Raw genomic sequence first — 24156 nt, forward strand, 5'->3', positions numbered from 1 at the left:
CAATCCTGAACCCCTTTTCTTGGTTCATTTGGATGAGAAAAGTCCTCTTTGCAAGGGGAGAGGAGAACTGACCGGGATCTAAGAGTTGGGCGATTTTGCAAAGCTAGGCTGGGGCTGAGTGGCTGGCGAATGAGTAAGCGCGAGAAGAGAACCGCGTGTTTATAAAGTCAGAGGAGGATCCAGCGAGAACCGCAACATATTGGTTCACGTCCCTTCCCCACCCCAAGAAGTATATACAGTAGAGTCTTCTTTCGTTTCGCCCCTTTTTTTCGTAAAGAGAGAGAGAGAGAGAGAGGCAGAGAGACGCGCTTTTTTTGCAAGCGTCGTGTTTCCACTTGCAAAGCGCGCGGGGGGGGGGGGGATAGGTGCGATTTTTTAAAAGAAAGAAAGGAAAAAGTTTTGCTTTAAATCTGATCGCGCTTTTGCAAGCCTTAAAAGAATCGGGTCGGTCGGGTTGCGGATTGGCTTGGGTCCCCCTTCTCGAGGAGGTAAGTGAGCAGCAGAGGGAGTCGTGAAATTTGTCCAGATTTGGGGTGGGGAGCTTCTCGTGGTTTGCCTGGCGTTGCAAAACCACACAACCCAGTTTCTCAACTCAGGCCAAGCGAAAAACAAAACCGCTTTACTTGGATGTGTAAAAACCTCTCTTTGTTGGGAAAAACCGGAGAACCGAATCAGAGCCACTTGGAAGTTCGAAGAAGTTCTGAAAATCCATGCGGCTTGCCTTAAGTAGATAACTGACTTTTTCCGCATTGATTTTAACGGGAACTATGTCTAACTGAATGTTTTAAAACTGCATTAACAGGGTGTGTGCTCACGTTAGGGCCTTAGAGCTCAGTGAAGTTGTTCCTCACTTTCATACCTTGCCGCTTCTTTCCCACCTCCCAACCTTCCGCCTGTTGTTCACATCGGCACAGCTTCATTAGGGGCAGATTCATACCCTGTCTGACACATCTTAGCCAAGAGATGTGACTGGCCCAAGGCTGACCGGATGATTTCCATAACTGGGGGAGAATTGGAACCTGGGTCTTCCCAGTCCTAGTTTGACACTCTTCACTGCTCTACCATCCTGGCTTAGTGTTAACTGAAATTGTCCCACTGCCAATGACTTGTCTGTTTTTCTTCACTGCTGGTCAGAGAAGCAGAAGAATATATCTTCACTGGTTACAGTTTTGCATTTTGATATTCTAGACAGCATCTTTTGAGCATGGGCAGAGTTTTACAAAATAGCTTAGATTATCTACGTGGGGCCCAACCCCCTGCAAAGCCTTTCCCTCTCTCATACATGAAGCAGCAGCCATCAATTATTTCAGATGTCTTTGGGAAATGTATTTTTTTGCCCAAGCTTTCCCGAACCCACAAGTCTGGACCGTGTTTTATGCATTTGAATTCTCTGGGTTTTTTTGTTTTAGATGCTTATATGTGTTCTATATGCTGTTATAAGGGATGTGGGTGACACTGTGGTCTAAACCACTGAGCCTCTTGGACTTGCTGATCGGAAGGTCGGCGGTTTGACTCTGTGCGACAGGGTGAGCTTCTGCCAACCTAGCAGTTTGAAAGCACACCAGTGCAATAGATAAATAGGTACCGCTGTGGCGGGAAGGTAAATGGCGTTTCTGTGCGCTCTGGTTTCTGTCATGGTGTTTCGTTGTGCCAGAAGCTGTTTAGTCATGTTGGCCACATGACCTGGAAAGCTGTCTTTGGACAATCGCTGACTTGCTTGGCTTGAAGCGAGATGAGCACCACACCCCATAGTTGCCTTTGACTGGACTTAACTGTCCAGGGGTCCTTTACCTTTTTTGCCTATACAGTATGCTCTTATACTGATTTTAGGTTTTCTTTTTGCTTTTGTTTTAATGACATATTGTTTGTTTTTTACAATGTACACCGCTTAGAGATTTTGGAAATACTAAGTGGTATGTAAATGCTTTCAAATAAAGAATACGATTTTGTAACCCTTCCAACAACCTTGTGAGGTAGGAAAATATAATTATCCCAGTTTTGGAGGAGGCGGTAGGCAGAGAGAGAGAGAGAGAGAGAGAGAGAGAGAGAGAGAGAAGAGCTTGCCTAAGGCAGGAGTAAAATCAAAGTTGTGTATTTCCTTATTAGTAGCTCATGCATATTGTTTAAATACCCTAAGGCAGTTTTCTTGTCTTGTTATATAATGTTACAGAATTCTAGGATTACATGTGCAAAAACCTGGGCATGCAGGAAAATCTGAAGTGTTTTTAATTCTGGTTTTATAGGTGCTAGGGGATATGTACCCTTTGTGATTACAAGTTTCCAAAATATTCAGTGGGATGTGTTACCCACAACGGACAAAGTGACAAGAGTGATTTGAAGCAAACCACATGAACATGTTCCTTTCTTTCTCAAGCTGTCATGCCTCTTCAGTTGTTGTGGTTCAATGTGGCTGATGGAACACCCCTTCGCAATGTAAAACACACTGTCATAGTGAACCTTTGACTTGAAGGCTTCACTAAGCTCCCTTTACAGGGCTCACTTTTTATGTTCCATTTGGTGGAGATATTTTCCATATATGTTGCATTTTCCAATGTAGAACCTTTCATGACTGCTGCATCAGATCATTCTTGTTTTTGGTGTTAGGCAATGATGCCTAACGTGAAGTAGCAGTGGTTGGGTGTGTGTGTGTGTGTGGATTCGATTCAGTTTGGCCTTTGAAAGCGAGCTTAAAATATTTGCACTTTCTGAAACAGGCAAAGCAAAGACAACTATCCTTCAAAATTTGCGCTCTCCCAAATTTTCCAGCCACATGTAATGTACACAGTTCCACATACTAGCGAAATGTTCTCCAACCCTGGGTCTCCAGTTGTTGTCAAACATATTCTATTAGAGGTAACTGGTTTTCAGGAGTGTGGATGTTAGAGAAAATGGCACACAAAAATCTGCACATTACAGGAAATCTGTACTGAAATCATGATAAATTTTCATGAGAACCTTTAGAAAAATAATGATGCACAAACTGATGTGGAAATCTGGAGAACAGGGTACTGAGAAAATGAGAAAAATGAGAGAAACGGAAAGTGATTTAATTTTCCATGCCTACTTGACAAGTAACGCCTAACTTGGCAGTGGCATACAATTTTTTTCTTTTGCAGAATTTAAAACTAAAGGGAAGCATTGCGTTCCTCACCACCATCTTTGTGTTTCCCTCTTTCTCTCCCCTTTCAATTCAGGATGATGACACCTTCAGCTAGTCACGACTGAGAGGCAATGCTGTCAAATTGAGTTGCTTCATCTTGCCATTTTCTCCTCCATCCTGCTCAGCTCTCTTGGAAAGTGGACCACACCCTTCTACTCCCTGGAGAGCTGGTAGCCTCTGTAGTCATGGGGCCTGGCCTATTACTGGCATCTCTGTTCTGTGTGTGCTTCTTGCTGCATGAGGTGGATTCTCTGAGCCTCACTGAGAACCCTAAGAAACAGAAGGCAGAGCACATGCTCCGCATTAATGAGGTCAATGCAGATAACCCAGGGATCGACACCTTGGAGTATGTGGAGTTGTATCACACAAGTGGCCAGCAGACCCCTCTAGATGGCTACTCCTTGGTCTTTTACAATGGCAAGGGCAATATGGCCTACAAAGTCCAGGATCTCGGGGGCTTTTCCACCAATAACCAAGGCTTCTTCCTCTTGGGGTCCTCTACGGTCATTCCAAAACCATCGGTGATCCTGCCTAACAACACAATCCAGAACGGGCCAGATGCTATTGCACTCTATTTTGGGGCAAAGAAGCTGCATGAGGGAATGACCATCACCAACGAAGGGCTGGTGGATGCTTTGGTCCATAAGTCTAAAACGAGTGACAGAGCGGATGAGCTTGTCCGTGTTCTGACCCCGGGTGTGGAGCCTTTCCTGGAGGACCCTTTCTTCAGGACCACAGATGAGGCACTGGAGAGATGCCGAGGGACAGATTCTCATTGGTTCTTCCAAGCGGGTGCACCTACCCCAGCCATGGATAACCACTGCATCCCTTTTTCTCAGCTGAACGAATCGGACGTGTTGATCAATGAGGTTAACATCGTTTCGTCCCCTGGAGAGTTTGAGTTTGTCGAGCTGCAAGGCCGTCCTTCAACTCAAGTAGATGGACTGGTACTGGTGTTGATTGAGGGGAGTACCCAAGAGATTTACTTTGTGATGGAGGTGCATGGCAAGACGTCCCCTGATGGGCTGCTGCTTCTTGGCCCAGGCCAGTTCAACTCCTCAGGTAGGGCTGGGCTGCTGCTCATGGTGCTGGCATGCTCTAACATACTTAGGGTGGAATGTATAGCAAGATGTCTTATACCGAGTCAAGCCATTGGTCCATCTACAATTCCCATCATCCCATGGCCACTGGTCTTGCTAGCTAGGGATGATGGGAGTTATAGTCCAAAAGCATCTGTTTGGGAAACACTGGTTTCAGGTATTGGTTTTTCCCCCTAGTGTGTCTTTTAATCAAAGAGCACAAATAACTCTTGGTTTTTAAAATGGCAGGAGACAAACCATTGGAAAGCAAATGGAATGCAAGATAAATCTGAGCACTGTCTCTAGCAATATGGCATTGTGTGGGTGTGTCTTTGGGCTGATTAGCAGGATGTTTTAATAGGAATAAACCCTCATTTTTATTTTCTTGCTTTGACCTCCAGTTGACCTGCCATTCCCCCAGAACTCCAGAAGACCCCTCCTCAGGGCAGGTGCCAATGCTGTTGCCCTGTACAGAGGGACCCCTGCCAGCTTTGCTGTGGGGTCTGCTGTGTCAGCAACAGACCTCCTGGATGCCTTGGTGTACTGTACAGATGAAAGTGCTGAATTGAAGCTGCAGCATGTCTTGACTCCCGGGAAGCCCCTCTTCCATGCAAGAGAGAGGTGAGAAAAAGAAGGGCAGGGAATTTCTGTGGCCTTCCTTTCCAATAAGAACCACAGGGCCAGATTTCATGTTCTGCAGCTATTTTATTTATTGAATTTATATTATTTATTGAATTTATATTATTAATTTCATAAATTTATGCACTGCTGGATTGTAAGAAAAACCTCTCAAAAACAAAACAATAAAATCAATAAAAGTTCAGAAATATATCATCATCATCATCATCATCTTTTTTGTATGCCGCCTTTCTATAGTTGAAACTATGTTCAAGGCAGCTTACAATATGACAAGATTTACATAATTACAAACATAACAGAAGTCTTAAACAATAAATAAAATGCATCAAAAAGTACATCACCAAATGGAAACAATTTTGACGTAAATCATAAGATCTAAAACTAAAGATACGACAGTAATATCAATAACAGCAACAAGTTCTCTCAACCTCCCGTGAACAATACTCCAGCCCAAGAATCTGTTCAACAGCCTCAGCTTTTGTAGCTGGAGTCAGTCCCAAAGGAGCCCAAGGGTGGCAAGGCAGCCCAGTTAGAAACATGCAAGTGAGGGACATCTTGCATGAAGTGATCTATTCACTTTGGGTTGTATCCAATGCTTGACCTCCTCAGAGTAGACCCATTGAAATTTGTGGACGCAACTAACTTAAGCTGCTTAATTCAGTGGAACTAACGCTGTATAGGGCTTAGTTTGAGACAACTCTCTATTGGTTGCCAGTTCGTTTCCAGGCCCAATTTAAGGTGCTCACACTAGTGTTTAAAGCATTAAATGATTTAGTCCCCAAATATTTGAAAGACTGCCTATTTCCCTACAGACCATTTCAGGTGCTATGATCAACGCCCTGTTGGTGGTTCCTCTGCCTTCAGAGGCTCAAGGTGATGGTGGTTTGGGAAAGGGCATTATCTGTGGCAGCCCCTAAGTTGTGGAACTCCCTCCTCACAGAAGTGTGCCTGGCACCTTCATTGAAACCTCTAAGTGGTTTGCAAGAAACAAAATATTCATTTAAAAAATAGCAATAAAGCCCAATATTAAAGATGAGGTACATTTAAAAACATAAGTAACATAAGCAGTTTTTGAAATATAGGGTCATATTCAGTGCTGGCCCTATTCAGAGTAGGCCAATTGAAATTAATAGTCACATTCACACCATACTATATTTAAAGCCCCGTGGTGCCATTTTAAACAGTCATGGCTTCTCCCCAGAGAATTCTGGGAGTTGTAGTTAAAGGTGCTGAGAGTTGTTAGGAGAGACCTACGCCCTTTGACCCAGATCATCACCACCACCCCTGCTTTTTACAAAACAGAAAATTAAGTTGGGAGCTCTAAAGCTCGGTCTGAGTACCTGTGTACACAACAGTTGGGCTGTGTACAGCTGTTCTCCTATAACATCCAGTGAGTGTACAGTTTGCGTACCTGTGTATACAACAGTCGAGCATGCACTCCTTCATACAAAGCCCTTGTAGGAAGAGCTTGTAGATGTGTTCAGTATGACATGTGAGCGAGCCTATAGCGTAAGATTAGTCAGTCAGCTTCTCACCCTGTTAATCTCCATTAGGTCCCAGCAAAATGATACATCTGTGAACCGCTGTGTCTGTTGCTCCATCGCCCGGGATCCCTCCGTTTATGCTCTCGGCAAGCCCACGCCTGGGCAATTCAACGACTGTCCCAAGAGACGCTTTGGGCAAACCATTTCCTTCTGCCTTCAAGTTGCAGGTGGGTGCTGCAGCCTCCAGGTCAACCAAAGCAGTGCGGGTCAGTCACTTTGGAATCTTAGCGTAATGGCTGTATGGCAGGGGTTGGGGATTTCTAGCCTGCAGGCTGAATCAGGCAGGTGTCCTTATTTGGCCCACAAAACTCCTTCCCAAACCCCGCCCTCCTGACTGTGTTGTCTTCCATATGAAAATCCAAATTCATTGTAGTACCTCGGGTTACATACGCTTCAGGTTACATACGCTTCAGGTTACATACTCCGCTAATCCAGAAATGACGCTTCAGGTTAAGAACTTTGCTTCAGGATAAGAACAGAAATTGTGCTCTGGCAGCGTGGCGGCAGCGGGGAGGCCCCATTAGCTAAAGTGGTGCTTCAGGTTAAGAACAGTTTCAGGTTAAGAACAGACCTCCGGAACGAATTAAGTACATAACCAGAGGTACCACTGTAATTCCCAACAGATATCTTATTAATAGGGAAGTACGTATACATGTACAACATTGATCAGTTTTTTGTTGTCTTCTGTACCAAATGCCAAATTCATTATAGTAATTTAGAACAGGTATTTTATTAATAAGCATGCACACATATATGTACAACATCAATCAATTGAACATAATCTTCAGTAGCTCTTTAAGTTAGACAGTCTCCAGGTTGACAGCATTGGTGTTGTTGTTATGTTAACATTGATTAGAAGAACCCATATTTCTGTGCCAGAAAGGCAGAATGGTGCAGTGGTTAGAGTCTCAGACTATGGACCAGGGAGATTCATGTTCAAATCCCCACTCAGGTGATGAACTCCCTCATTGACCTTGAGCTGGCCACTATCTCAGCCTAAGCTACACAAAAGGCCTCTCTGCAGGGTTGTTGTAAAGTAAAATAGGTGGTTGTAGGGGTGGGGGAGAAGGGCTATGTATGCTTTGATCTCAACTGCTTCCATCTGTGGAACTGGCACGCACACTCCCTCCAGTATTTTTATTGAATTTTATCCATATAACCCAAATAACTTCATGAGACAAACTCATGAAAACGAAACCAAACCAAGGGTGTCATGGGATGTTACATTCACAAGAAGAAATGAATAAAGCTGGTTGCCCAGAAATTTGCAATAGGAAGTTGTGGGGGGACGGGACGGATGGATCCAAAACTAGGTGGCGGGCGCCAGAGCCAATGACAGAGCCAACCAATTCTAGTTCTGCAGCCATCTTTATTTCCGCTGAGTTCTGTAAGAGGCAACAGTGAGAGTAAGGAGGAGGAGACTGACATGCAGGTTGCTAGAACAATGCAGGCAGGGAGAGGCAGACTGTGGTTGGTGGGGCAGTGTCTCGTTTGCCTCCACTGGACACAACCCTTTAAACATACAGTATATGTAGAAATCGGAAAAGCTAATCATAGAGTCATAGAATTGTTGAGTTGGAAGGGACTCCCGAGGGTCATCTAGTCCAACTCCCTGCAATGCAAGAATCTCAACATGTGGTTTCCCCATCCAGTTTGAAACCATACTGGACCCTGCTTAGCTTTGCAGCCATGCTAGCTGTTTTTCTTGCTGCATCTTACACATATGTGCATCTGTCCCATGCTGCAACGTTGTCTTGTGTTTCCTAAGATTGTCAGGAAGAGTCCCTGGAGAAAAGCAAAGTACAGATGTTTTTGTCCCAAGCCCTGGATAAACGATGCAACTGTGGAGTATCTCCTGCTTATTTCAAAGGTAAAGTGCCTGTAATATATAAGTCTGGGCTTTGGCCTATACGAGCATTATTTATTATTATTATTATTATTATTATTATTATTAATATCATTATTAAAAAAACATTTTAAAGGGGGAATGGTGGAGGAGGGGAGTGGCAGGGAAAAGGGTCTCCAGGGGGTGGTAGGTTTGGGCATCTGTCAGGGTGCCCAAACCAGGCGGCCCCTAACAATGCTACTGTTTCCCCTTTGCGCAGTATATTCAGTTAGGGCCACATTCACACCATACACTTAGGGCACTATGATACCACTTTACACAGTCATGGCTGCCCCGAAAAGAATCCTGGGAACTGTGGCTTGTTAAGGGTGCTGAGAGTTGCTAGGAGAGCCCTTTTCCCCTCACAGAGCTACACTATTCAAAGTGGTTTTACAAGAAATCCCTCTTCACAGGGAACTATCTTAATTTCACTCTCCACATTTACTCATCATTTTGCAATTTATTAATTTTTTAGAAGTGGTTTCAGAAATTCAGCAGCATTTTCGTGTGTGTACAGTGGTACCTCGCAAGACGAATGCCTCGCACAACGAAAAACTCGCTAGACGAAAGGCATTCACTAACGAAAGGGTGACTCGCAAGACGAATTTCCCTATGGGCTTGCCTCGCAAGACGAAAATTTCAATGCATTCCTATGGGAATTAAATTCCTATGCATTCCTATGCATTCCTATGGTCGTGCTTCGCAAGACGAATTTTTCGCAATACGAAACGACTCGCAGAACGAATTAATTTCGTCTTGCGAGGCACCACTGTACTATGTACACATTTTGGGTGGGTGTGTTTTTTTATTTAAAAAATAACATTTAACAAAGAAAGAAAAGAGAAGGAGAAAGAAAGAAACGGGTGATAACATTAACCAACTCACATTAAGGAGAGCCATCAATACACCCATCTTAAAATGATGAGGAGACAAATTCATGATGGAAAAAGCTATCAATGGCTACTAACTATTATGGCTATGCTCTGCCTCCACAGTTGGAGGCAGTAATGCTTTTGAATGCTTGTTACTGGAATCCGCAGGAGGAGAGAGTGATCTTGGGCTTGAATCCTGGTTGCTGGTTCCCCACAGGCATCTGGTTGGGCACTGTGAGAACAGGATGCTGGGCTAGATGGGCCCTTGGCCTGATCCAGCAGCCCCTTCTTATGTTTTTAAGGACTGTCTCATTCATATCAGCCTGCCTGTACCTTAAGATCTACTTCTGAAGTCCTCTTGAGGCACCAGCCTCCCAAAGTACTTAGGCTATTGAGCACACAGAACACGGCATTTGTGGTGGTGGCCCCACAGTTCTGGATCCCATTCTGATATTAGCTTAGCGCTTTCGGTGGTGGCTCCACCATTGTGGAGTGCAATCCCATTAGGCAAGTCCTGGATGAAGATGCACTGGTTTTAGAAAGTTCCGAGGACATTGTGGAAATGCTGTAGCTTGAAGGTTATTTCCATTTTTGTTTTTCTTTTCTCCTCAGATCCTGCTGTAGCCTGTCAGGGCCCACAACTGGTTGTCACTGCTTTCCTGACTGCCAGGTCGACAGAGCAACTCAGCAGCCTGCTGAAGGCCTTCTCGCTTCTCATTGAGAGCAAGGAGGTGCTGCACTTTGGGAAATGGAATGGAACGGTGGTGAAGGCTTGCTTGAGAGATGCTAACATGACAGACGGGCCTCCAGGTACCTGTGGTAATGATGAAACACCAGACACATGGGTGCTGTACGGCTGGGCAGTGATGCATTAGGGAAAGCCAGGCTTTGCTAGGGTTCATCTTTGAAAGGGGTAATTCCCCGCAAAGGAAAATATCTTTTTAAATCGCTTGAAGAGTGTATTTCCCTCCTTATTTTAGTTGTATTTATTTATCTACTATATATTTTGGAATTTTGGTATGATGGTTGCTGAGATTGAGGAGCAGCTTTTTGTCTATGTTTGGATTCAGTTGGACGCCATTTTGAATCAAGATGGCGGACTGACTCAAAACTGCACTGGTTTTAATAACTGTTTTTTGTTTCTTAGAATTCCTGAGCAATGCCAGCTGTAAGGCTGCTTGTTTGTTTTATTTATTTGTTGCTTTTCACACAGGGAGGAATGCCCCAGAGTGACCTAACAGCATTAAACATCATTTAAACCCTAAAACACAATATCTAAACATGCTCACCTCCCCTCACCAAATGTATAAAAGGAAAAAGCCCACTCAATCCCACTAAAATATGAGCACTAAAGCAGGTCAAAAACCTATACCTCACTACACTCCCAATTAATAACCAAAGGCCTGGGTCAACAGAAATGTTTCAGCCTGGTGTCTGAAACTAGACAATTATAGTGCCAGGCATATTTTCCTGCAGGGAACATTCCATAAACAGGGAGCCACCACCAAGGAGGCCATTTCTAGTGTTGCCATCCTCCTAACCTTTCTTGGAGAAAGCACTTGGAGAATGGCCTCTGATGATGGAAACAGAGTCCCCTTCGTAAAAACAGGTCCAAACCCCAAGGATTGGAATTGCCAGGCATTTGTTGTTGTCCAGAAACCAGCAGGGGGGGGGGTGGGACTGGCTGGCATGATCCTGCTACTTCTCTTTTAAAAAATACCTCTACATGTTCAGTGTGATGTGACTTTGCTCTTTAAAGTGGTCGTGCCGGAAAGGACAACCAAAGCAACTCCCTTGACCGATCTGCTTATCAACGAAGTGAATTCGGACAACCCGGGAGGCCGAGAGGACACTGAATATATCGAGCTCTTCTATCCTGGAGAAGCACCGGTTGCTCTCCAGGGCTACTGGCTTGTGCTTTACAATGGGAAGAACAACTTGGCTTACAAGGTGATAAACCTGACGGGCTACAGTACTGACAAGCGAGGCTACTTCCTGGTGGGTAGCACTGGGGTGACCCCCAAGCCCCAGATAGTCCTGCCTGACAATACCATCCAGAACGGACTGGACGCTGTGGCTCTCTACCGCAGCAATCCCAACGCCACCTACAAAATGAACATGCCCCTAACCAATGTGGGGCTGGTGGATGCCCTCGTCTACAAGGCCCGGGGCTCAGACAATGCCGACAAGCTGCTTGCTGTTCTTGCCCCAGGCCAGAGGGTCCTGCTTGAAGATGATTCTCACAGCAGCCAAGATGAGTCCCTCAGCAGATGTCACAGCCTGCGGCCAAGAGACCACAGCAGCTTCCAGGTAAGTGGCAGGGTGCTGGCTTTGGCACCAGGTTGGCAAAGGCTGGTGCAGAGTCCACCCTGCTGTCAACAACACTGAACTAGAGAGAGCAATGGCACTGGAAGCTGACATGTCGTGCCATTGCTCTCTCTAGTTCAGTGTTGTTGGCAGCAGGGTGGACTCTGCACCAGCCTTTGCCAACCTGGTGCCCTCCAGATGTTTCGGGCTACCGTTCTCATCGGCCTGAGCCAATCCCAAACATCTGGAAGGCACTAGGTTGTCAAAGGCTGCTCTTCACTGGCTGGCAGTGACTGGCAAGTGCTGTCTCTTTCAGATAGGGATGTTTTCCAGCCTGATCTGGAAATATTGGGGGTTAAACCTTGGGATCTTTTGCATGAGAAACCTTAGCTATAGATCCCCTTCTTTCCTCCAGCAAGTATGCCTTATCCTCCCTACAAGCCAAAGTTTTCCAGTGAGCTTCATTGTTGAGTGGGGATTTGAACCCGGGTTTCTCCAGTCATAGCCCATCACCCTAAACCCAGGGGTAGCCAATGTGCTGCCCTCCAGATGTTGTTGGACTGCAACTCCCATCATTCCTGACCTCCAAGATACTTTATCCCTGCAGCCGTGGTTTCCAACCTTCTTTCTCCACACACCACTTAAGAATTTATTATCATCTTGGTAGACCACTTCATGATTTTTCTGCCCATTGCAGCATTTGTAACATGCTGTTCTAGATCCAACATCATTTTTATTCTATTTTTATTGCTTCTTTTCTTTCTGATATTGTATTTGATTGTATGACAGTTTGAATTCCCTGGAATTCAAAGAGTAATACAATATAAGAAATAAAAGAAGCAATTAAAATGCACTTTTAAAAAACCAATATGGGTGTTTAATACGGATATGCCACAGGCCACCTAGCATAAGAACACAAGAAAGGAATGCTGGATCAGGCCAATGGCCCATCTAGTCCGGCATCCTGTTCTCACAGTGGCCAACCAGATGCCTGTGGGGCACCAATGGGCAAGATTCAAGCACAATAACACTCTCCTCTTCTGTGGTTTCCAGCAGCTGGTATTCAGAAACATTGCTGTCTCTTAACTATGGAGGCAGAGCATAGCCATTGTGGCTAATAGCCATTGATAAGCCCTTTTCTCTATGAATGAATGAAGCTCACGGACCACAGATTGGGAAACCCTGCTCTACACCTTGACTTACTCTTTAATTATCATTTATTAAATGTATTGGTTGCTTTTTCTTTCCAAAAGCAGCTCAAAGCAACTTACAACCAAAGTCTGTTTTAAAACCAAATGCACAGAGATTCGGAATGTTATTAGAATTTGTAATATTTCAGGCCTAGTGAGTCTTTGTGGGTTTCTCCTGCAGGTGACAGAAATGACTCCTTCCAAGGAAAATACTTGCCCACCTCCTGGCTCAAATTTCACAGAGGAAACGCCCCAGAACCACTCAGTCGTAATCAATGAACTAGGCATGGCCAACCACTCCATTCTGTACCGATTCATTGAGCTGAAAGGGAATCCTGGTGTCAGCTTGAAAGGGTACACGCTGATGTTCTTTTCCGGGCACAATGCCATACCATACAGCACTATTCATTTGCAGGGCACATTTGGAAGCAATGGTTTGTTCCTCATCTTGCCAGAAGGACAGTCCAAGACTATCAAGGCTCACGGTATGACATTGACCCTAGGGATGGGTGAATTTGTCGGTTAAAGCTTCTGTCGCTTTCTCATTTTTCCAGCCTCAAATTCATTTCTCCACATTTCTGAAGCAATCTGCAAATTTTAATTCAGCCACGTTTTAGTGAACATACCTCCTAATAAGCACGTTATTCTTTTTTTATTTTTTTAAAATAAATACTTTATTTTATTGTTACGATTGTTACAATTTATAATACACTCACATATTACAGACAAGACATACACAACATACAAACATTCTTCCTAGACATCTTAAAAACCAAACACTCCATCATACTCTTCCTTATCATCATCATACTCTACTGCCTCTTCCCACCACCTTTCAACACCCCACCCCCCACACCCCACCCTGTGCTTGACTTCCAATCAACTCAGCTGTAATTTCTTTCCATTTATCCTTTTTCTTTCTTCTAACACACTATTATTCCAATTTATTGTTTATTTACAATTCCCCTTTGTTGTCTAACTTGCTTAATATCCAATAGTTATAACGGAACTTGTTTATTATAATAGGAGATTTAACTTTTCAACATAATTTTGCAAATATCCTCTGAACGCTTTCCAATCTTTGTCCGCCCTTTCTCTTGTGGTCCTTCCAATTTCTTCCATTGTTTTAGACATATTGTGGTATTCTAGAAGTTTGGCAAGCCATTCTGTTTTTGTTGGAATTACTCCACTTTTCCAATTTTTTGCTATCAGTAACCTTGCGGCTACTGTTGCATATAAGTATAATGTTTTATCTTCTTTCTTTAAACTGCCTGGTACAATAAGCACGTTATTCAATGCAATTTAAACTAATATACATTTCCCCCCTAATCAGTTTCCCATAATTCATTTTTGTATGTTTTCACTGCTATAGCCATTTTTATGCACGCTTTCCCCTAAGTCTCTGAAAACTGTCCACACTTTATAAGAGTATATTGCAAAACTTGGAGAAGTGTGGGTTTCGGAAGACAGGTGTGTTTTCGTTTGCATATTGATTTGAGAAGTGCAAATTAGATGGCTTCTCAATAAAATGCAAACAAAAATCGAATTTCTACCCCATCCATAGTTGACACACAGATAACCTTTTTCTGCTCAGCTTCCACAAATTGAAAAACTTAATTGGCCCCTTTATCACATGCAGCCCAAAAGCTTGGCAGTTGATTTACCAGGTTGTAATCTTGGGCTGTAGAGAAGCACATGTGAATTGCACAGGGAGTGTGGGTTGCACAGAAAGATCCATACCATTCATCCTGCTGGGTAATGTTATTAACGAACTCCCCTGCTGTGTGAGAGACATTGGGCCCATCTGTGCTATATATTTAAGGCAGGATTGTACCACTTTAGCAGCCATGGCTTCCTTCCAGGGAATCCTGGGAATTGTAGTTTATTAAGAGTGCTGAGAGTTGTTAGGAGACCCCTATTTTCCTCACAGAGTTCCTTAAGAGGGGTGATTTATTGTTAAGCCACTCTGTGAGTTGCAGCTCTATGTGAGGGGAATAGGGGTCTCCTAGCCTTTCTCAGCACCCTTAACAAACTACAGTTCCCAGGATTCTTTGGAGGAAATTGTGGCTGTGTAAAGTGCTATGATGGTGCTTGAAATGTAGAGCGCAGATGGGGCCTTCCTCACACTTAGGAATCTGCCTTATACAGTCAAACCTCGGTTGTTGAATGTGTTCCGTTCTGGGAGCCCGTTCGGCTTCCAAAATGTTCGACAACCAAGGCGCGGCTTCCAATTGGTTGCAGAAGCTTCCTGCACTCAAGCGGAAGCTGTGTCGGATGTTTGGCTTCCGAAAAACGTTCAAAAACCGGAACACTTACTTCCAGGTTTTCAGCATTTGGGAGCTGAAATGTTCCAAAATGGAGGCATTCGGGAACTGAGGTTTGTGTGTATTGAGTCAGACTGTTGGTCCCTCTAGCTCAGCGTTGTCAACACTAACTGGCAACGGTTCTCCAAGGTTTTGGACAAGAGTCTTTTCCCAGTCCCATCAGGAGATGCCAGGGATGGAACACTTCACTATGGCCCTTTCCCATTTCTCATGCACGTGTGGATGTGGTGGCATACTTTGCAAGCTAGAGATGCGTGCTGGTCAATGGGTAGAGGCCATTTTGAACATCTGGAGAACCACAGGTTCCCCACCTAACTCTCCAGTTATCAAGAAGCAGGAAGGAGAAGACTCACACATTCCTTGGTTTTGACTGTGTTTATACCATCTGTGTTTCCAGAGCAACGAGTGATGCCCTCTGTTTGGAGTAATCCCTCCTTGCAACAAGTGAGCCATTCTGTGGCACTCTCCAGGCATGCTCTTAATGGCACTGTGGAGGAGCACCTCAAAGATGTTGCAGTTTATACATGGGAGATGGGTGCAAGCCAAGCTCATCCTCGTCTTTCTGAACCGATCCACTTTGTATCTAGGGAAGGAGCCAGGTGAGGTAGCTCTTGGTTTATTACATTTCTATCCCAATATTGGGAGTGCTCTTTCAAAAAATCATTTTTAAAAGTGTCCTCTCTTCCTCTTGGCTATGGGGAAGGGCTTTTTTTGGATTACGAACAAATTTTTTTGGGAGGCCCCATTGGCGAAAGCACGTGTTTGGTTACAACCTGTTTTAGTTTACAAACGAACCGCCGGAACGGATTATGGTTGTAAACCAAGGTACCACTGTATATGTTTTTGAAATCCCATGGGGAACTTTCATTGATTTTCTGTTTCTTTTGCAGACCGCTGTCCTTGAGCCGCTGTCCCTCCTGTGACAAAATCTATGCCGTCTCTGACCCCACTCCTGGCCTGGAGAATCACTGCCCACAGGAATCTCTCTTTCTGAATCTTGAAATCTGCCTGCTGACCCCCAGTAAGAGAAGCTTATCTTCTTTTTATTGTGAGAGTGGAAAGGTGATTTAGGATGCTGCTGACCTTCAAACTAAAGCACAGGCAGTGTATTCTGGAGATCCAATGTGGCCACAGTGTCACACTAGGGCATGGGGGGACCAGGGTTCAAATCCCCACTCAACCATGAAGCTTACTGTGTGAGCTTAGGCCAGTTGGTACCTCTCAGGCTAACCCACCTCGCAGGGTAGTTATGACGATAAATAAAAAACTCTGTAAAGAAACCCTGTAAAGAAACCATAAAAGGGGAGGGAAATGTTAAGACTGCTTTATGTTCATAACACTCCCTTTGTATTTGTTTAATTTTTAATTTGTACCTTAGAAACATTTAATAAATAAATATTTGTTTTTTAAAAAAGTATTTTTATGAAAGATTTTCTTGATTTACAAAGGTAGTGCAGTGTATCTCTTGTATTTATAAATATTTGTTTTTTTTAAAAAATAAATAAAAAGAAAGTCAAGAGCATGGGCCAGTGTGGTGTAGTGGTTAAGAGTGGTAGACTCATAATCTGGGGAACCGGGTTCGTGTCTCCTCTCCTCCACATGCAGCTGCTGGGTGACCTTGGGCTAGTCACACTTCTTTGAAGTCTCTCAGCCCCACTCACCTCACAGAGTGTTTGTTGTGGGGGAGGAAGGGAAAGGAGAATGTTAGCCGCTTTGAGACTCCTTCAGGTAGTGATAAAGCGGGATATCAAATCCAAACTCCTCCTCCTCCTCCTCCTCCTCCTCCTCCTCTTCTTCTTCTTCTTCTTCTTCTTCTTCTTCTTCTTGTTCTTCTCTGCTGTGTTTTTTGCATGAACCACGTTGTTGCAAAGGGGATTGGCTCAATGTCTCTAATTTCTCCTCCTCCTCCTCCTCCTCCTGGCAGATTGTTCCATGTGGCCTCAGAACCCACAGGTGTTGGCAAGTCTCCAGCATGCATTAGTGAGATCCATGGAGGAGAGCTGCTTCTGTGGCATCTGCCAATGCTATCTACACGGTCTGTGTCAAAACGTCATCCAACTTTCATAGGAACTTAAGATTTGTTAGCAGACAGCTGTTGGGGAGGTACAATCTTGCTGCAGCTCACAAAGTTTATATGAGTCAGGTGTGGGGAGCCCTTAGCCCTCCAGATGAACTTCAACTCCCATCATCCCTGGTCCTGCTTGCTGGGGTTTATGGGAGTTATAGTTCAGCAACCTCTGGAGGGCCAATGGTTCTCTTTCCCTTGTATAAATAATTTTCACATATCTCCTTTGAGAGGTTTTTGTTTTCCTCCCTGCTTTCTTTTAGAGGAGGCTTAATAGACTTCTGTATTTAAATCTACCTTTGGGTAAAGAAAGTCGGATGGATTTTTAATTGATGCTGCTACTTTAAATTGGTTTTTATTTATTTATTTATTCATTTATTTAAAAGAATTGTGATACATTTGATTTTGTGGTTTGGTTTGCTGGCCTGAAGTGTTTTATGCTGCTCTTTTCAGCTTCAGTATTTTAGGGTTGCCTAACAATGCTTTGCACCCTTAGCAAACTACAATTCCCAGAATGCTTTTGGGGGGGAAGCAGTTCAAGTGCTTTAAATGTATGGTGCAGATGCAGCTCCGGTTGTACAAATGGTGCTTTAAACAGACCGAAAAAAGCAGACAGCCCATCAGAATTGTGAGGAAACTGCAGACAAAATCAGCATTTACAATGGAGGGAGGTATGCGAGTCACCTAGAACCAGTGTGAAGTAGTGGTTAAGAGTGTTGGACTTAGGGGCCTGGGAGACCAGGGTCCAAATCCCCTCAGCCATGAAGCTTGCTTAATTACCTTCAGTCAGCGACTGTCTCGCAGCCTAGCCTACCTCACAGGGTTGTTGTGAAGATAAAATTGAGAGAAAGAGAGTGCCATGTATTGCTACCTTGAGCTCTTTGCGGGGGGGGGGGCAGGAAGTGGGATAGAAATGCAACAACAACAACTCACATCTAATAAAGCGTGCGGCTTACTGAAATAGGAAACATTGAGAGCTAGTGTGGTGTAATGCTTGACTAGGACATGGGAGACCAGGGTTTGAATCCCCACTCAGCCATGACACTCACCGGGTGGTTCTGAGCCAACCCAACATCTCTCAGTTTAACCAACCTCCCAGGGTTGTTGTGAGGGTAAAAAAATGGTGAAGATAAAAATAGAACTCCTTAGAAGAAAGGTGTAAAAATAAATAAATAAATAAAAAATCTGAAGAGTGAAGGTAACAGGAGTGAAGCAGGGGCAAAGGAACTTGGTGTTTATGTATATCTGTAGGCACTCCTCTTTCACACAACCTTGTCTTTCTGTTACAGCCCTATCCTAGGTTTGGTTTGATGCTGTATAACGCTCTCTCTTTGGTACTTCTGAACTGAAGCAGGACCCCCCCCCCCGCTCCTCTTTTTTGTCTTTCCATATAGGGGTTACGTTCACCTGCCTTAATTCCACCCTGAAAGTCTCTGGCCAGGTGTGGGCCAGGTCACCTGTGCAGCGTCAGCGCCTCGTTCAGTGGCATTCTCACTTCTCCTCAAGTCCCCACCCCTTTGCCGTGGACGGGAAGCCCCTCAAAGCGAATGCTGCATGCGCATCTCTGGGAAAAACAGCGCAGAGGTCTGAGGGTGAGCGGATGGGGAAACGGCCCAAATGGCTGCGAGGAAGTGGCGACACGAGAGGCGCCCAAATTATTTTGTTTGACTTTAAAATTAAATAATACCGACAGAGCATTAAAACAAGCTAACTAATACAAAACAATCAAAACATTCCAAATATCATGTTGGGAGGTGGAGGTGGGTGGGTGATAAGATACATAGATGAACAGTTTATCCTCATTGGAAAGAATAACATCTATTCTGCATAGATTCTCTCCTACCTGCATGTACCAAATGACAATGACACCTGTAGGTCGTGTTGCTTAGTGATCATTGTAGTGTAGCAGGAAAATATATTAAATATATAAATTTATATATACTTTGCCTTTTAAAGAACACTGTGATTATGTTGGGTTTGAATCGGTTTTTTTGTTTAAAAACCTTTAATAAATACATTTTTTTGCGGAGGCAGTAATTTCTGCACTGTTCGGCAGTGGCGCTCTATTGAGATGCCTGAAATTGAACCTGTCTCTAGAAAGCTTTCTCCATGCCAAATCATTTTTATTAAGCTTTTCAATACAACAGCCAATCAAAATCACATTGAAACATTCCAAATTACATTCCAAATTATTTATACAATTATCAATAAAAAAAGAAAAATTCCAATTCTAAAAAAGAAAAATTCCTACAGCTCTTTCCAGAGCTGTAGGAAGCTCACCAAGACAGACTGATAATAATTATCCCCCCTCCTTTTCTTTTTTTCTTAGCTTCATTTCAAGCCTGGGAGATTGCTCTCACAGTTGTGGGGTCCATCTTTCTTGTACTGCTGTTAGCTGGCGCAGCTTTCTATTGCATCAAAAGGTAAGGAGCAACAACGGTTCTGCTTTCCGGTTTGTGTGCCAGCCTGTGCCTGAGCCCCCTGCATATTGTGGAGGGTCTAACAAACCAGATTGAAACTCCATTGCAGTTCTTACTCTGCCATACACAGCCCCCCTACCCATCTGCTCTCCTAGTGCTTGGGAGATGTGTGGCGAAGGCACAGTTTTCATTTTTCATTTTCACTTTTTGCTTAGTGAGCTATCCAGAAAGTGGAGTTGCTGTATAAAAGCAGTAAAAAAATAATAGCAAATATAAATTTACATTAGACCTACTATGTTAATGGCCCGGTTCTAATGATTTGAATAAGCCGTGTGGCCTTGGAATGTAGCCTCTTCTCTCCTTCCTTTGTGGCACACCTGAACGCATTGCAGAAGTCGCCAATTGGCCATTGTTTCCTGATTCTTCAGGAAACAGTGGTTCCTAGCTTCAGAGCAAGCCAGGAGTTTAAACCATGGTTAGAAGTTGATCTAAGGTCCTGGCTTGTTCTGAAGGTGGTAACCATAGTTTCTTGGTTTGGAGAAAACAGGAGGTCTCTTGAATGCAAGGGCACAAAGCTCGTTCCTGTCTCGGTTTATTAAGCTGAGATACAACCATCCAGAGGCAGCCATTGTCTAGCTGTTTGTGGAAGAAAAGGAGGGACAAAAAGAAGAATCAGCTAAGAAGGAACAAGAAGAGTTCCTCAGATCTTCAGGGCAATAAATTGTAATTTATTAAGCCTAACATGTTTTGCTTAAAAAGGTGAAACAAAGAACTCTGTGTTCTCCATGTACGCTGTTACAAACTAATTCCTTGGGAGTACAGAGTGTGTTTGTTTTACAGTTCCCCTAACAAATGTGTTAGCCTCAGTTACAATGTCACACTCCTTTATGGTAGGGTTCTCTTTATGTAAATTTACAAGGGAAGTTTGTGTGCATTATGCAGGATCCATCCTAATGGTCCTCCCCTCCCCCACCCCATTTTGCTTCATGCAACTTTCTTGCTTCCACACTTGGAAATTCTAGCTGCTTAAAACGTTTTAACTAAGCTAAAAAACCCAAAGGGGCTTTTCAACAAGCTTCCCCAGAACTCAAGTTCCTGTTTCCTCCACCCCTTTGTGCGTCTTTTTTTGCTGTGTTGCTTTATTTTGTCTTGTCTACAGCAGGGTTTTTCAGACTCTAGCATGGCAAGTCTCCTTCTACTCAGCCTGTTTCAGGAAATGAAATGCTTTAAAGCTTTCTGGGTATAAGGGACTAACTCTACATTACTTTAAATCCAATGCTTGAAGCGATGTCAGGTGTTCGTCTGTCTTCAAAGAAATTGAAGCTCTGGGGTGTATCCAACTAAGTCCTCCTCAGAGCCGGTCCATTGAAATTAATGATAATAAGTGGACTATGTCTTAATGACTAAATGACTCAGGCCCCAAATATCTGAAGGACCACCTCCTTCCCTACAGACCCTCTCAGGTGCTGAGGTGGCAGCGTGGGAGAGGGCCTTCTCTGTGGTGGCCCCAAAGCTGTGGAACTCCCTCCCCACAGAGGTGCGTCTGGCACCTTCATTGTGCAGCTTCTGGTGAACGCTGACAAGGCACCTCTTTACCCCCTCTTTACTTTTGTCACTTGAGGTGTATAGTTTTAGGAGCCAGTTTCTTTTTTATGTTTGGAACTTATTTTAGACTTTTTAAAAATCTTGTGTTTTAATGTTGTAACCTGCCCTGGGACCTTAGGATGAAGGGGGGCGTATAATAAATAAACATTTTGAATGGTTCTACTCTGAGTAGGACTAACATTGGGTACAATTCTCTGTTTGTGTTGTTCCAAATAGGGACCACAATGCGGCAGGAGGGAAGGTTTAACGCTTTCCTATTTTGCTATCATCTGGGGGGGGGGGATGCAGGTTTGGGGGAAAATAGATGCATCTGCACGGGAAATAGCAACTGTAAAATCCTCCCATTGTCATCCCATTGGAGATGCTTCCTGATTGCTGCTGCTTTGGGGTGGATTCAAATCACATACCAGCAAATGCAGGTTGTGCAATTAAAGTGGATTTGGTGCGCTTGTGCAACGAACTGACTTCCCCAATTCTCCACCGCAACGTTCTCATTCTCTTGCTTAGACTTGGTCCTTGCCTCAAGTTCAGCATCAGCAGGCACCACCCTTAAGCGGTTGCATAGCGGCCCCTCCTGACACCCCCCCCCACCCTGCTGCTTTTGGTGCATGCAACAGACACCATGGTTTTTGTGCCCAAATGGGGAATGCAGAGGTTGCGAATGTGATGTTCTCCAGATCTAGCTGGACTCCAGCTCCCATCAGCCCCAACCAGCATGGCCAAAGGCTAAGGGTGATGGTGGGAGTTGTGGTCCCACAACATATGGATGGCTGCCTGATGCTCATCAGATAAACATGGGAAGCTGCCTTCTATCGACTCCGTCTAACTCAGCATTGTCTCTGCAATGTTGGCAGCAGCTCTCTAGGGTTTCAAGCAGTGCTCTCTCCTAGTCTTACCTGGAGATGCCAGGGATTGAACCTGGGACCTTCTGCATGCAAAGCAGATGCTCTGCCATTGAGCTAACATCAGTGGCATCCTTCTTTAGCAGCAAGCCCGCCTATCTGCCCCCACTTCCAGCCATAAATAAAAGGGAGGAAAAAAGGGCTGCCTGCTGATATTTGGATCTGTGCAGACATAGGGGTGCTTACTAGACCCCCTTCATACATGGGAGTTGGTCCTGTTCTACAATTCAGGAACAAGACTGTGAGTTGCAGGGGGCTGGACTAGATTATTCTTTAGAGTCCCTTCTAACTCTACAGTTTTCTGATTCTAAGAATTCCATGCTCTACTGAAACCCCCACCCTTTTGGAATCTACAGTGTGTTCAGACTCTGTAAGCAAAAACCAGGAAAGTGTTTTTCTAAATGCATAGCCTTGTTACAAAATGTTCTGGTTTGCAATAATGAAAGCACTGTACGCGAAGCAATGCAATTAACGGTTGCTTTGCGTTCCTCCCCCCCTCCCGCTTCCCCATCCAATTAAACAAATAAAAGTCATGCCACTTTCCTTTAACTTATTTCCTCTGGTGTCTGTGTGTGTTTCCTCCCCTCCCCAGACGGCCTCAGAATTACACCACCATTGAGCTCAACGACCGCTGTGAGTTTATGGCAGACTTCTGACTCCCGTCGGAACAGCCTTCACCAGGAAAAGGCTATTTCTGTAACTGATGAGAAGCAGCAAAAACCTCTGAAAAGCAGCTGTGCTGGTTGTCCAGCATTTGCACACATGGACCAAGAATGTAACATTGGACATTTGAAAAGCCCAGGGTTTATTTATTGTTGTTTACTTCCCATCCTTAGTGGGAGATGCATGAAACTGTGTTTCCAGGACAATTTCTGCTTTGTATCCCCACTGCTCTTGAGTAACTGGTGTGTGTGTGTGTAGTTTTGCAGATTTTCATAGTGAACAGCCTTGATTTTGCTTTGTATTGTGTATGCAGGGTTATAATTCTCTTCTAGCGGTGGCTGGTCCCCATTGGGACTGGTAGGGCAGAAAGTAGGGAGGGCCAACAGTAGGTGGCGCTAGAACCAATGGCATCTTCCGTTTAAAAGGACCAAAGATCAGGTGCTGTGAAAGGCATCTGCCAAGAAGCTGGAGTGCTGCTGCCAGTCAAGAGAAGAAAGTACTGGGCTAGATGGGCAGAGAGTTTGATTTCATATAAGGCAAGGGCTGTGGGTCAGTGGTAGAGCACATCTTAGCATGCAGAAGGTCCCAGGTTCAATCCCTGGCATCTCCAGTTAGGGCTGGGCAAGAGTCACTGCCTGCCAGTGTAGACAGTAGTGAGCTAGATGGCCTAATGATCTGTCTTGATAGGCAGCTTCCTATGGCTGAGTCAGAGGCAAAAAAAAACCCTTAGGAAAGGGTTTATCTGTTGCAACATTTCATTTCCCCCTAAAAGCAAACCAAAGAAGAGTTGGGATATTTGGCACCAAATGCATCTCTCCTCCATCCCTTTTCTTTACCTCCGTAGTTCCCTCCTCTGTATAAGTCCATTTTGAGCCACTAGTTTGCACCAGTGTTTTCCTGTTTGTTTGTTTGTTTGTTTGTTACAATCTTAATGATTTTATATGGTGCCAGTATTCGCAGATGGGACTGGAGAGAGGAAGGGTCCTGTGTTTTGATCAGCTACTGCCCTCTGCTGGTCACCCTCCACTACAGCACCTGGTGTTTATTATGCTGCAGAAACATCTGCTGGTTCAGCAACGACTAACTTCACTGATAAACCATTCTGTACTGCGATGGCCACATTTTTGGACCTACGGGCACATTTACAAACCACATAAACCATTGTCGTGGGCACAAAAACCAAGCTTACACAACCAGTCTATGGGCTACAAAAGGACACTTCTTCCCATAATAATTTTGGCAGGGGAGGGGATTGTGGCACCCTGTTCTACATGCTTGGGCATCATGCATGCAAAGAGCAAGTGCTGCTCTTTATTATTTGTGTTGTCCCTACAGAAGCTTGGGGTGGGGGCAAATAGAATGTACCAGTGTTTTTAGTACCATGCTACCAGAGGTAGCCCAACTGCATAGGCTCCCATTTTAGGTCAGAGGTAGTGTTATGTGGTGCCCCATAGATATTGTGCTCAGGTTAATTGTGTATAAGACTGCAGCCTTACATGCC

General features: G+C 44.3%; 1 protein-coding gene across 2 annotated transcripts; it reads left to right on the forward strand.

Annotated features, from left to right (window-relative positions):
• Positions 1-445: 445 nt before the first annotated feature.
• Positions 446-23261, forward strand: LOC117056377. Of its 2 annotated transcripts, none has more exons than XM_033166642.1 (14): positions 446-488; positions 3195-4222; positions 4641-4860; positions 6432-6589; positions 8191-8292; positions 9792-9989; positions 10939-11489; positions 12858-13161; positions 15398-15599; positions 15891-16021; positions 16925-17035; positions 18460-18657; positions 19395-19488; positions 22585-23261. In XM_033166642.1, the coding sequence occupies exons 2-14, from the start codon at positions 3346-3348 to the stop codon at positions 22646-22648; spliced, it is 3210 nt and encodes a 1069-aa protein (XP_033022533.1). In that variant the 5' UTR covers positions 446-488; positions 3195-3345; the 3' UTR covers positions 22649-23261. The 2 variants fall into 2 exon arrangements, with proteins under 2 accessions (XP_033022533.1, XP_033022534.1); XM_033166643.1 differs by having other exon boundaries at positions 10942-11489.
• Positions 23262-24156: the final 895 nt, after the last annotated feature.

The sequence above is a fragment of the Lacerta agilis genome, chromosome 13, assembly GCF_009819535.1.
Source record: "Lacerta agilis isolate rLacAgi1 chromosome 13, rLacAgi1.pri, whole genome shotgun sequence".
Classification (NCBI taxonomy): domain Eukaryota; kingdom Metazoa; phylum Chordata; class Lepidosauria; order Squamata; family Lacertidae; genus Lacerta; species Lacerta agilis.

Excerpts from the sequence above, each read along its gene's own strand:
- LOC117056377 (XM_033166642.1), top strand. The coding sequence starts at position 3,346 with ATGGGGCCTGGCCTATTACTGGCATCTCTGTTCTGTGTGTGCTTCTTG. Across the intron at positions 9,990-10,938 it reads CATGACAGACGGGCCTCCAG|TGGTCGTGCCGGAAAGGACA; the intron begins GTACCTGTGGTA and ends TGCTCTTTAAAG. Across the intron at positions 18,658-19,394 it reads AACAGCGCAGAGGTCTGAGG|CTTCATTTCAAGCCTGGGAG; the intron begins GTGAGCGGATGG and ends TTTTTTTCTTAG.